This window comes from Salminus brasiliensis, chromosome 1 (genome assembly GCF_030463535.1).
Source record: "Salminus brasiliensis chromosome 1, fSalBra1.hap2, whole genome shotgun sequence".
Taxonomy (NCBI): domain Eukaryota; kingdom Metazoa; phylum Chordata; class Actinopteri; order Characiformes; family Bryconidae; genus Salminus; species Salminus brasiliensis.
In genome coordinates, this window is record NC_132878.1 from 96,605,580 (window position 1) to 96,619,945 (window position 14,366).

Genomic DNA, 14,366 nt, shown 5'->3' on the forward strand with positions numbered 1-14,366 from the left:
ATGACATGGTAGTGCTCATGGTAATGTGTGTGGTGCTGGTACTAGTATAGCAGATACCACAGTTTTATTTTTAGTGTTTAACATACGTCAGTGTTACTGCTAGGTTGAGAGCAAGACCACCATGCAAAAACATCCAAGAGAATCAGAGAAACTGACCACTGATGAAGGGCTAGAGGGTGGCTAACAAACTATTCATCAACAGATGAGCTACAGTGTCTAACTGAACACCAACTAGGTGGAGCTAGAAGAGAGGGGTTTCTGATAAAGTGTCCAGTTAGTGTATGTAAATAAAGCAATAATAGTGGGTCAGTTTTCATCACTGTGTTCTGAAATCAGCAGACTGGTTTAATGTGGAGATGCTCTCCTAACCCTGATGTCCTCATGTGGACTCTCTCCTGCTCTCTGAAAGCTCTGCCGGTGATCAGCCAGTCTGGAAACGGGACTCCAAAGGAAGGAGACTCTGTAAACCTGACTTGTGCTGTGAACTGCTCTCACAGCTCTCCACAGTTTGGGTGGTTTAAGGACAGCGAGCATTTACCTACATCAGGCTCCGTTCTCCACCTTCCTGCCCTTACTGTAGAGGATTCTGGAAATTATTCCTGTGCTTTGAAGACAGACAAGACCGTGAGATCTGAAACACTCAGCATTAATGTTGAAGGTGGGTCAATCTTTATGGTGGAGCTTCAGTAGGTGCTATTACCCCTAACTGCTGCTGTAGTAGCTGATCTGAGTTCGGCTGTTTGTCTATTTGGTAACTACTGTCCATTTATCATCAGGTTTCCATCCATTAGCCTTGGTCTGGGTAGGAGTTTTTGTAGTCATGCTAGCCTCAACAGCTGTCCTTTACAATCTGAGGTGAGGATTTATTTCATACATGTTTTAGGAAGAATAGTTTTCTGAGTTTTACGATTTAAATAATTAAAAGATTCAGCTGAAATGGTGAGTGCAGATTTCCAACTGAGGGGGTGCTGTAACTCACCTAAACAGTGTGGAAAATCCAAACACTGTCCACTTATTTTACACCACAAAGCAGAATAGCAAACATCTGCCTTTATTATAATCACATCTACAGTACACTCCTGACCCACCATCACATCTACAGTACACTCCTGACCCCATCACATCTACAGTACACTCCTGACCCCCCATCACATCTACAGTACGCTCCTGACACACCATCACGTCTACAGTACACCTCTGACCCACCATCACATCTACAGTACTCTCCTGACTGACCCACCCTCACATCTACATTACGCTCCTGACCCACCATCACATCTACAGTACCTCTCTGATTCATCATTACATCTACAGTACACTCCTGACCCCATCACATCTACAGTACACTCCTGACCCCCCCATCTCATCTACAGTACACTCCTGACCCCCCATCACATCTACAGTACGCTCCTGACCCACCATCACATCTACAGTACTCTCCTGACTGACCCACCATCACATCTACAATACCTCTCTGATTCATCATTACATCTACAGTACACTCCTGACCCCATCACATCTACAGTACACTCCTGACCCACCATCACATCTACAGTATGCTCCTGACCCACCATCCCATCTACAGTACCTCTCTGATTCACCTGCTGTGAATGTACATTGAGGAACTCTCACTGTTAGTTACAGTAACAGTATGTGAAACTACCTCCACCATGTTTGGAGACTGTACTTCAGCCTGACTAGCTCTCACTGGGAGTATGTGGGGGTCTCTAACTGCTTACTTGGGGGTCTTGGTGACAGTAGCAGTGTGTGAAACTACCTCCACCATGTTTAGCCTGACTAGCTTTCACTGTGAGTTGTTGATCTGCTTCAAAACAGTGCTCTATTACACCACAAGAGGAGATTAAAAAAATATAGGACTGAATTCTGGACAGACGACTCAGTCATCAAACAAACTCACCATAAAAAAAAAAACAACGATATATTTATGGTACAGAAACTGTCTTCAGGGTTAATCTGGAGAAATATCTGTACAATATTACAAATGATGTAGGTGATGACCTGAAGCATATTGTTTTTGAATCTGTATTTCCAACACTTTACCAACATTATTCCCAGAAAAAAATGAAATTATTAGAAAATTACAGTCACACCATAAAATGACCTAAAATTAAAATTAATGTGATAAGTGTTTCTTTCATCTAAAATAAAAATAAACTCTAATAATAATAAAGTGTCACCGAATGTTTCTCAAGAACTGAAGATGTTGCTGAATGAAGCCTAATGTTAATGATGTGTTTTACATGGAATTATATGAGGTATTGGTCTGGTTTAATTATAAGAGTCATTTTCCTGTCAGATTGAAAGTGTGTGTTTGCTGTTGACACATTGATGATTTAGAGAAGTTCTCTGTTTGGGGTCTTGGGAACAAATGTTTGGAGCAATGGAAGCTATTCAGAATTTGCTACCTGAGTTTGTGTGTGATTGCAGGTCTATCTGCACTGACCAGGAGAAAGATGAGGATCTCTATACCACAATAATCTACAGTGCACTGACCCCAGACTGATCATAACCAGCGTATTTACACTTATTATCACTGTTAAGGTCCTCGCTGTGAGAATTTCTCCTTTACCTCCACATGTTTTTCACTTTTTGACATAATATGAATCTGGCCGTGAATCTTTCTATATTGAATTCCATTAAAAGTTTTTTAGTTGCTGTTTTGGAGATACAAGCTTTTTGTGTTTGACAGTGATGATGTGTTAGTGTTTATATTCTTCTTTATTCTAAATTGAGACTATATTTTATAATAAATTGATCAGATAAGATAAGACTTGAATAGCACCCTTTAGAAACCATCAGCTACAGATTTAATTTAAACACTTGTGATCCCTCACCTTTAACCTAATTAATAAAGTTAAATATTTCTGTTTTAATCAATGGAAAGATAAGCATTGGTGTGCTAACTGCTATATGAGCTAGGCAAGTCTCTTGAGAGTTCTTGAATGAATTGTTGGATTGTTTGTACTTATTAAAGAATTTTCTCTTAAATGGTGTCAATCTTATTGTGAGTATAGCAGTACTTATGGGTGGTGAAATGCGCTGGAATTTATAAACACATTTTATTAGAATAGCTGCTTTAGTCTTATTGGAATTCTGTTGTAGTGGATTAGGTTGTCCACACATCTGGTTATCTCTTAATTTAGTACAGGACATTTTCAGTACTGTGCAGCGTGGAGGAGAATGTACTGTACTGTTCTTCTAAAGAGGAAGTAAACTCATGTGAAAAGTCAAAAGCCAATTCATCACTTAAATTTGGAGAAAAGTAAGACAATTTCTTATTCTGATCAGCAGTGTGTCAGAGTTACAGAGACAGCAGCATAGCCAAGACTTTTTATTTTTTTTATTTTTTTTATTTTTTTTTTAACAAATGTGACTTAAGACAAGGAAAATTAAGACAATGAAGTCAGAAGGACTCTGGGGTTTGTAACTCTAATTCTAGTTATTTATTCTACATTTCATACAGTTCTTCTTGATGTGTTTGACATCAGAATAAATAAGATGCCATTGCCATTTGTGTGCACACTGCCACATAAACAAAACAAAATGTTGAAAAATTAGAGCTTTTTTTCCTATTTAAATGGATCCATAAGCCGGGAACCAGGTCCAGAGAGTTGGCTGGCCAATCCAGTACAGTAATGTTGTGGTCAGTAAACCATTTGGTATTAGTTTTGGCACTGTGGGCAGGTGCTGAGTCCTGCTGGAAACGGAAATGGGCATCTCCATGAAGCTTGTCAGCAGATGGAAACATGAAATGTATCCAAGCAGACTTCAGACTTGAAAACACAGGGTGGACCAACACCAGCAGATTACATGGCACCCCAAACCATCACAGACTGCAGAAACTTCACACTGGACTTCAGAGACATTGAATTCTGTGCCTCTCCACTCATCCTCCAGACTGTAGAAGCCTGATTTCCAAATTAAATGCAGAATTCACTACCATCTGAAAGCCCAGGTTAGATGCTTCTGACGCGGTCTCTGCTTCAGGAGATTCTTGGTATTAGAAATCGGGCAGTTGTAGCAACTCTTTCAAGGCTGGGGTCATCCTTGTTGCTCATGCACCTTTTCCATCACATTTCCCCATTCTAGGTAACTTTCTATTAATGTGCTTTGATTCAGCACTAAAACAGCCAGCAATGACCTTCTGCGGCTTTCCCTCCTCATTGACGGTGTCAATGATTGTCTTCTGGACAACTGTCAACTCAGCAGCTGAACTCGATCAATACGAGATATATGATATTTATACAGTTTAGACAGTAATTTATTCAAACTGTTTTTATAAACAGTAGGTTATAAAAACCTAATTTAAGCTACAATTAACAGATCAGAAAATACAGTTGTATATTCCAAAATTAATAATTAATAAAGAGTTTATCCAGTAAATAAACTATATATATACTCTTTATACTAAATATACACTTTATAAATGAAAATAAAATAAAATCCAGAGTAACTGTCCACTGTCCAGAGAAGATTTTAGAGGATCATTGCTGTCATGATTTGACTGCATTCAGCAGCAAGAACATCAGTGAGCTCAGTGATGGGGGGTTTATACCCTGGCATTAGGCATGGTGCCCATGTGTTCATGTTTATTTGCTCCAGATAGTCTATTGGCAATACTTTTCAATACATTTGGCAACACATTGCAATACATGGCAATACACTTGTGACAGCAATGAGTACAATTTAAAGTAGGTGACTGCATTTAATGGAAGAGGTAAACACCAGGAATGGTTGGGCCAGCCAGAGGGTCCATATGGACACAACAAAACCCAGAACATTACACTGTTGTGGTATGGAACTCCGACTTCTCCAGTTTGACATATAGGCAGCTCTCTCTAGAGGACCTGCCTGACATACCCAACATGTTTCTCTGTAAATGAGTATGTTGTTGAGGTAGACTACACAAAGTGACCCAGGGCCTCCCTTAGTACTTCTTTTATGAAGTACTGGAAGACTGCCAAGGCGTTCATGAGCCCAAAAGGCACTACATGTTACTCATAATGCTAAGTGGGGGGTGATGAACATTGTCTTCTATACAACTGTCCTCAAGGTGATTTAGCACCCAGGAGGAGGTTAATGGCACAGTCATACCCTCTTTGTAGAGGCAAAGAAGTTGGTAAACCCCAGGAACTGTTGGACCAGCCGGGGGGTCCATGTGGAGAGTGCCCTTGGACAAAAAAACCCCAAAAAATGACACTGTTGTGGCATGGAACTCTGACTTCTCCAGTTTGACATACATGCAGCTCTCTAATAACAGTTGGAGGACCTGCCTGACATGTCCAAAATGTTCCTCATGGGACCAGCTGTAAATTACTTTCCTCAACATGAGGACAAAATTGTTTGCTTTATTTACACACGTAAATAAATTGTTGGCAAACCCCGGTTAATGAAAAAAAAAACCCACAATGGTCACAGAAATAATTTGAATCTAACAAAAGTTATCAAAATTAAAATGCTATGAAAATGAACAAATGAAAATCCGACATTGATTTTGAACCATGCTTCAACAGAATTATTTAAAAAAAATTAAACTCATTAAACAGGTCTGGACAGAAATGATGGTACCCCTGAAAATAATGTGACCAAAGGGACGTATTAAATCAAGGTGTGTCCACTAATTAGCATCACATCTTGTAATCAGTCAGTGGGCCTATATATAGGGCTACAGGTAGTCACTGTGCTGTTTGGTGACATGGTGTGTACCACACTCAACATGGACCAGAGGAAGTGAAGAAAAGAGTTGTCTCAGGAGATTAGAAAGAAAATTATAGACAAGCATGTTAAAGTTAAAGGTTATAAGACCATCAAGCAGCTTGATGTTCCTGTGACTACAGTTGCACATATTATTTAAAAAAATTAAGATCAATTGGACTGCAGCCAACCTCCCTGGACGTGGCCGCAGGAGGGAAATTGATGACAAATCAAAGAGACGGATAATACAAATGGTAACAAATGAGCCCAGAAAAACTTCTAAAGAGATTAAAGGTGAACTTCAAGCTCAAGGAACATCAGTGTCAGATCGTACCATCCATCATTGTTTGAGCCAAAGTGGACTTCATGGGAGATGACCAAGGAGGACACCATTGTTGAAAACAAATCATAAAGCCAGACTGAAATTTGCCAAACTACATGTTGATAAGCCCCAAAGCATCTGGGAGAATTTTCTCTGGAGAGATCAGACAATAATGGAACATTTTTGCCAAGACACAGTCATACCCCCTGTGTGGAGGCAAAACTTGAGCCTTACCAAATACTTCTTTGAGGTCCAAGTATTTTTGATAGACCCCTCATAGGTCTGTTCATAGTTCTGTAATTCTGCAATCAATACATTTACATGTAATTAGACAATGGGAAAATTCAGGTCTACTTGAGCAGTAATCAGATGTGATGTTGGGTAAACCAACTAGAAAATGGCAGATATAAATTGATAGTCTTAGATGTCAAATAAAGGTACATGTGCTTGTTATGATTGAGCAGTTGCTTAGCTTTATATATTCTGTGTGCTCATGACAAATCATTAACTTTGTATGACTGTTTCCAGTAAAGATTTAAACAACAATTACTTTAATTGTCTAATGAATCAGAAATACAGTCTATTTAAATCATTAGACTATTTCAGGTAATGAAACACCATCAATCGTGGGTTTGATTCCCGGGCTCGGCAAGCTGCCACTGTTGGGCCCTTGAGCAAGGCCCTTTACCCTCTCTGCTCCCCGGGCGCTGGAGTTGGCTGCCCACCGCTCTGGGTGTGTGTGTGTACTCACTGCCCCTAACACATGTGTGTATTCTTTCCAAGATCCAAAACATACCATCTCATCTGTTAAACATGGTGGTGGGGGTGTTCTGAAACCTAAGGGAGATTTTTCCACACCTCCAAAGTATAGTCTTAGAAGTTGGAGCATGTTCTGCTTCTCAGCATTCAAGGATTCAAGGATTCAAGGAGACTTTATTGTCATTCGCATCACATGTGGTACATGGGGTGGAACGAAATTGTGGTACCCAAGGACCCAGTTTTACCCAGACAGCAGTACTTAAATAAATAAAATATACATAAATATATAAAAATATATGTAAAAATGAAAATAAAATACAGAGAGAAGAGCATCAGTAAATGGAGAAGGTAGCAGCAGAGTGTATTTAAAGTGACTAGTGTCGTCAAAGTGTCGTTGCAGTGGTTCCACTAAGTGGCGTTTAAAAGTCTTACAGCTTCCGGAATGAAGCTGTTCCTCAGTCTGTTCGTTCTACACTTAATGCTCCGCAGCCTCCTGCCTGAGGGGAGCGGGACAAACAGTGAGTGTACTGGGTGAGTGGGGTCCTTCATGATGCAGGTAGCCCTCTTCCTGCATCTGGAGGTGTATATGTCCGTGGTGGTGGGGAGGCTGACTCCGACAGACCTCTGTGCAGCCTTCACCACCCTCTGCAGAGCTTTCCTGTCTGCAGCAGAGCAGCTTCCGTGCCACACGTTGATGCTGGAGCATAGGACGCTCTCCACCACACATCTGTAGAAGGAGGTGAGGACCGAGCTCCCGAGCCCAGCTCGCCTCAACCGCCTGAGGAAGTAGAGCCGCTGATGTGCCTTCCTGACCAGGCTGGAAGTGTTGTTGCTCCAGGTGAGGTTGTTGCTCAGGTGAACACCCAAGTACCTGTAGCTGGAGACCACTTCCACCGCAGACCCTCCGACATGCAGGGGGAGGTGGGCATGTCTGCCCCTTCTGAAGTCCACAATCATCTCCTTCGTCTTCTTTATGTTGATGCAGAGGTTGTTCTTTCTGCACCAACCCTCCAGGTGTTCTACCTCCTGCCTGTAGCCAGACTCATCACTGTTTGTGATGCATCCGACCACTGCCGTGTCATCTGCAAACTTCACAATATGACAGCCTGGGTGGATGGGTGAGCAGTCATATGTGAGCAGCGTGAACAAGAGGGGGCTCAACACACAGCCCTGAGGGGAGCCAGTGCTGAGGATTGTGGTGGAGGAGGAGAGGTTGTGGATCCTCACAGACTGCGGCCTGTTGGTCAGGAAGTCCAGGACCCAGTTGCAGAGAGAAGAGCGCAGACCAAGTGAGGAGAGCTTATCTGTCAGGGTCTGGGGTATCATGGTATTGAAGGCGGAAGTGAAGTCCACAAAGAGCATACGGACATAAGAGTCCTTCTGCTCCAGGTGGGTGAGGGCAGTGTGGACCACAGAGGAAATGGCATCATCTGTGGATCGGTTCCTCCTGTAGGCATACTGGTGTGGGTCCACAGTGACGTCGATGGTGGCTTTGATGTGGGTCATAACCAGTCTTTCAAAGCATTTAGTGACTATCGGCGTGAGAGCTAATCGGCCGGTAGTCATTCAGACCTGTCACTGTGGAGCTCTTGGGGACCGGGATGATGGTGGCGGTCTTCAGGCAGGTGGGAACAGCTGCCTGGGTGAGGGAGACATTGAAAATGTCTGCCAGTACCTCGGAGATCTGATCAGCGCACTCCCGTAGTACTCGTCCGGGGATGTTATCCGGACCAGCACTTTTCCGGGGGTTGATCCTCCTGAGGGTCCTCCTTACCTCTGCTGGTGTCACACTGAGGGGTACTTCTCCAGGTGTAGGGGTGAGTCTTATGCTGGGCGGGGTGTCAGGGTCCTCAAAGCGGGCATAGAATTTGTTGAGAGCCTCGGGCAGGGAGGGGTCTTTGGAACATTGTGCATCTCTGGTTTTATAGTCTGTGATGCACTTAATTCCCCTCCACATGCTCCTAGGATCCTGGGAGGAGAAGTGTCCCTGGACTTTCAGAGCATATGCAGCTTTGGCCCTCTTAACACCTGCGGTCAGCTCTCTTCTAGCCCTCCTGAGTTCCTGTGAGTCGCCAGACCTGAAGGCAGCATCCCTGGCTTTCAGTAGAGAACGCACCTCTCCATTCAGCCAGGGTTTCTGGTTCGGGTAGCAGGTCACTGTCTTTGTGGTGGTGACATCCTCCACACACTTGCTGATGTACCCGAGGACAGCAGATGTGTAATCCTCCAGATCCAGCTCCCCCTCACTCTCAGCAGCCTCCCTAAAGACATGCCAGTCTGTGCAGCCGAAACAGTCCTGCAGCACAGCGTAGGACTGTTTCCAACTGATCCTGAACACATTCAGTGATGTTGAGGTCTGGACTCTGAGGTGGATGATTTGTTGGTTTGAGAAAAGCAACAGCTTCAGCAGTTTGATTTGATAAATTTCTTTTCTCAGCTGTCAGACCTTCTTTCTGAGACGTGAAGATGGAGTCACCGTTGTGGTTTTTGGGTTGTAAACTTCTCCTTTTAGAAATGCAGATATGCATCCTGGGAACAGCTCTTTCAGTTATACAGAACAACACACTAACAGGACCTTCACTTACTACTGAGAAGAGGCTTGTGCTCCACAGGAGGGATGGGTTCGCTCCACCTCTGGGTTCTGATCCTGCTCCCACTGACCGGTATGAAGCGTTACTACTCTCTCTGTCTGGGTTTCTGATATCCAGGAGTTCATACTGCAGCTGAGTAACGACTCAAGCAGAAGTGAAGAGCAGCGAAAAACAACTTATAAATATAATGTATATATAATATAATGTTCAGTTTAAAATAACTGGACTGATTGGGTTCTTTCAAGAGATGCTTAAAAACACAGATGTTAAAAAAAACATTTAAGAGGTGTATAAAGAAAATATTAGTCAAACTGTCGTTAATTGAATTGACCTGTTTTTAAAATGCAGAGAAAGTATCAGCTCTGAAAGAACAGAATTATCCCAAGAGTTAAATAAAAAAGCGAACCAAGTTAAATTAAAGAGAATTCAGTGTTTTTTCTAAGGTTGGTGGGATTTCTGTCTGTTTCTGTGAAGCACACACAGAAACAGACAGAACTCTTTATTATTTAAAATAGGACTCATTCCGTATTACTCAGCTGTTTTAGGATTAGGGGGCTTTTCTGTTTTATACTTTTAATGTCATCTTTAAGCTGAATCAGAGGATTTAAGTTTAAGAGAACTGAATGATGAGACACTGAATGGTTTCTTTCACCAACAGGGAATATAAGTTAGCATGGTGGTTGTTATTGATAAGGCATGTTCACAATGTACTTACTGTCTATTGAGCCCACATAATGATATATTATCTCACAGTCTAAATTTAATGGATATTTGATGCTTTCTTTTGGCATGCATTCTGCATGTTTCTATGGAAAAGCAATGCTGCTCATTGGAATGATACACCACCCTCAGCCAGATCTCATCTCCACCTCTACCGTTCCTCTAAAAAGGCATTTATTAAAACAGTCTGAACTCTTCACTGGGACTTTGTTTTATGATTTGAGGCAGTCTTGAAGATCCTTGTACTCTTGAACTACTCAGACTCAAACTCTTGTGTCAAGTTCTCTTGTTGGTCGTGACTGTTCTCATTGTGTTCAGCCTTATCCATAAGTGTCACAGCCTGTTAATTTTTGGATTAAAGTTCAATAATGACATGCCAGGCATACCCTACATAAAGTTAACATTCCCTTGATGTTTGGAGAACTTGCACAAAGCAAAGCAAAAGCCACCCAAACTGAAGGAATTATGCAATCTAGCAAACTGCTGCTTGCTCTACAGCAGACTGAGAAATCTCAGAGAACTCCAATTAAAGGCAAGACATGCATGAAGACATGAAGACAACTGCTGAAATTGGATTATAATCAGATTATTTAGAGCATGTAAATCTACTCTGTGTTCTGTAAAATACTTCAAATGTTGAGTTTTTTCAAATAAGTTTCCCTCATTTTTTCAGGCTGGTGCTGCACAGTGGACCAGTGTACCACCTTCAACCAGACCTCATCTTGACCTCTACAGTTCTTCTGAAAAACTATGTACTAAAAACAGATTACTATAAAAATCATTTCAAAAAATTTCCTGCCTTGTGGGCATTGATCATTAAAATTTCAGATCTTTAGACATTTAGTTGCTCAGAGGACCTAATGGTTGCTGAGTGTTAGCTCAAGGTCGGAAGAATCAGAGAATTGACTTGACTTGCTAATCAGGTTCTGAGAAGTTGTCAAAAGCTGTGATTGGCTATATTTTACACACAACCTTATTAAACATTAATAGAATTTGGAAAAGAAACTACCTTATGGTTTTGCTGGTTAATTTAGGATTCTACAGACCCCAATGTTCTCTGGTTTGCTGTTATTGTGAGCTGAATTTCCTGGTTGCTAATATGGAAGAATGACCCAAATATAGCCTTGCAATTTGACAGTTTCAGAAGGAAGGAACATTTCAGGAAATCTCTGTTATAAACGCACTTAATCTGAACTGTAAGTTTGAATCTTCACTGGTTTCTTTAATTTCATGCTTGCTCTCATGTTTTTCAGGTGGTCTCTTTGACAGCAATATGGGATAGGATGTGAACTATCCTGGGCCGATCTGTGCTGTGAGAGGATTGAATGTCATCATTTCCTGCAATTATTTCTATCCTAAGCCATTTAAAGTGCAAACAGTTCTGTGGTGCTCAATGAAGTCAGCTGATGCACATAGTCTTAACCCACCATACGTTTATAACAGCAGATCTCCCAATTCTTCAGACATATTTCAGTACGCTGGAGATAAACAGTCAAACTGTACTTTATCAATCAGGAATGTACAGTTCAGTCATTCTGCAGAGTACAGATTCAGATTTTTAACTAATAAGTATGATGGTAAATGGACAGGTGACCCTGGAGTGACTCTTGAAGTTGGAGGTAAGCACTCAGATTAATATAAAGCTCCTCATTATTCATCTTTATTAAAATACCCCACTCATACTTCATCTCTTTAGCCACTTTGTGAGCTCCAACTACCTTACAGCTCCACTATACAGGTGTCCAGTTACAGACTGTTTATCCGACAGTTACAGCCCTCTCTACCCCATTCATCATCAACTTTCCGACCACAGGGTACTAATGTCCAGATATTTTTGGGGTGGTGATCTGCTTTCGGAACAGCAGTGACACTCACATGGTAGTGTTCATGATAGTGTGTGTGCTTGGGTTTGATATACACTCAGGGCCCCTGCTACATTCAGAGTGGGCCTTCCTCATAAATATCCAGACACAAAAAGGGGATGGTTAACACACACTGTACATTAACAGATGAGCTACAGTCTCTAACTGAACACCAGCAAGGTGGAGCTAGAAGAGAGGGGTTTCTGATGTTTCTGAAGTGGCCGGTTAGTGTATATACACACGTGGACATAATTGTTGGTACCCCTCGGTTAATGCAACAGAAACCCACAATGGTCACAGAAATCATTTGAATCTGACAAAAGTAATAATAAATAAAAATGCTATGAAAATTAACCAATGGAAGTCAGACATTGCTTTTCAACCATGCTTCAAAAGAGTTATTTAAAAAAATAAACTCATGAAACAGGCCTGGACAAAAATTATGGTACCCTTAACTTAATATTTTGTGGCACAACTGTCAATGAGACTTCTGCACCTCTCAGCAGGTATTTTGGCCCACTCCTCATGAGCAAACTACTCCAGTTGTCTCAGGTTTGAAAAGTGTTTTTTCTAGACCGCATGTTTCAGCTCCTTCCAAAGATGCTCAATAGGATTTAGGTCAGGGCTCATAGAAGGCCACTTCAGAATATTCCAATGTTTTCCTCTTAGACATTCTTGGGTGTCTTTAGCTGTGTTTTGGAGCACTATCCTGTTGCAAGACCAATGGCCTGCAACTGAGACCAAGCTTTCTGACACTGGGCAGCACATTTCTCTCTAGAATCCCTAGATAGTCTTGAGATTTCATTGTACCCTGCACAGATTCAAGACACCCTGTGCCAGATGCAGCAAAGTAGCCCCAGAACATAACAGAGCCTCCTCTATGTTTCACAGTAGGGACAGTGTTTTTTTCTTGATATGCTTCATTTTTCCATTTGTGAACATAGTGCTGATGTGCCTTGGCCAAAGGTTCTGAGATCTGTCCATAGGACATTCTCCCAAAAGCTTTGGGGCTTGTCAACATGTAGTTTGGCAAATTCCAGTCTGGCTTTTTTATGATTTGTTTTCAACAATGGTGTCCACCTTGGACATCTCCCATGAAGTCCACTTGGGCTCAAACAATGACGGACGGTGCAATCTGACACTGACGTTATTTGAGCTTGAAGTTCACCTTTAATCTCTTTAGAAGTTTTTCTGGGCTCTTTTGTTACCATTCAGACTATCCGTCCTTAATTTGTCAATTTGTGAGGTTGGCTACAGTCCCATCGATTTAAATTTCTGAATAATATGTGCAACTGTAGTCACAGGAACATCAAGCTGCTTGGAGATGGTTTTATAACCTTTACCTTATAACATGCTTGTCTATAATTTTCTTTCTAATCTCCTCAGACAACTCTTTCCTTCACTTCCTCTGGTCCATGTTGAGTGTGGTACATACCATGTCACCAGACAGCACAGTGACTACCTGTAGCCCTATATATAGGCCAACTGACTGATTACAAGATTGTAGACACCTGTGATGCTAATTAGTGGACACACAATTCTGTTGAAGCATGGTTCAAAATCAATGTCAGATTTTCATTTGTAAATTTTCATAGAATCTTTATTTATTATTACTTTTGTCCAGGCAATGTGACCATTGTGGGTTTTTCTTTTATTAACCAAGGGGTACCAACAATTTTGTCCATGTGTGTATTCACCTTAATGAGAGACTGTAGCTCCGCCCCAGTATATAACCACAATACCTACATTTAGAGTGTAATTAATATTCACCCTAATTGGAGAATTAGTAGATTCTCATCAGATTAGATCAGACTGGTGATCAGAGTTTGGTGTTTTAGGTTGGGGAACGTGCACAGAGTGGCCTGCAGCAAGATGGGGATGTGACATATGCTTCTGTACACATCAAACCCCAGTAAACTTAAAAAAAGGTAAGACTTGACTCCATACATAATGACAAGTTTCTTGCTCCATACATTTCAGTTTATCTGATACTTACTGATCAGATTGTATTGTAGGGTTTTTCTCATGCTAATCTGAATTGCAGTGCTAGTAGCAATCAGACTACAGAAACAGCATTTTGTGCATAATGTTGATTATAAATGACTCTCTGTGTCACTGCAGTCCCGTCTTCACTGTTCACCTGGAGGAGGATGATTCAGTTGTCTACAGTGCAGTGGCCGGGAAGTGATCACAGGTCCACACATCATTTAACCATGAAGTGCACGGCCTCACTGGATATGATTATAAAACTAAAGGTTATGGATTAAGGTTAAGGTTTCCTGTGTGAAGCACTTAACTGAGAATGATTGTAGCCTGATGTGTTTTGCTGATCTATAGGTTCATTATTTAATTGACAGTGTCATTATTTCTTTATTCTAATTTTAATCCATTTAAGAA

The 14,366-nt window shown here is 41.4% G+C and overlaps 1 protein-coding gene across 1 annotated transcript; it reads left to right on the top strand.

Moving 5' to 3' along the window:
- The first annotated feature begins 381 nt into the window (after window positions 1-381).
- LOC140558520 (uncharacterized) lies at window positions 382-14,157 on the top strand. Its single transcript, XM_072682698.1, has 5 exons — window positions 382-662; window positions 8,186-8,189; window positions 11,390-11,726; window positions 12,914-12,935; window positions 14,091-14,157. Exons 1-5 carry the CDS (start codon window positions 382-384, stop codon window positions 14,155-14,157), a joined length of 711 nt encoding a protein of 236 aa, XP_072538799.1.
- Window positions 14,158-14,366: the final 209 nt, after the last annotated feature.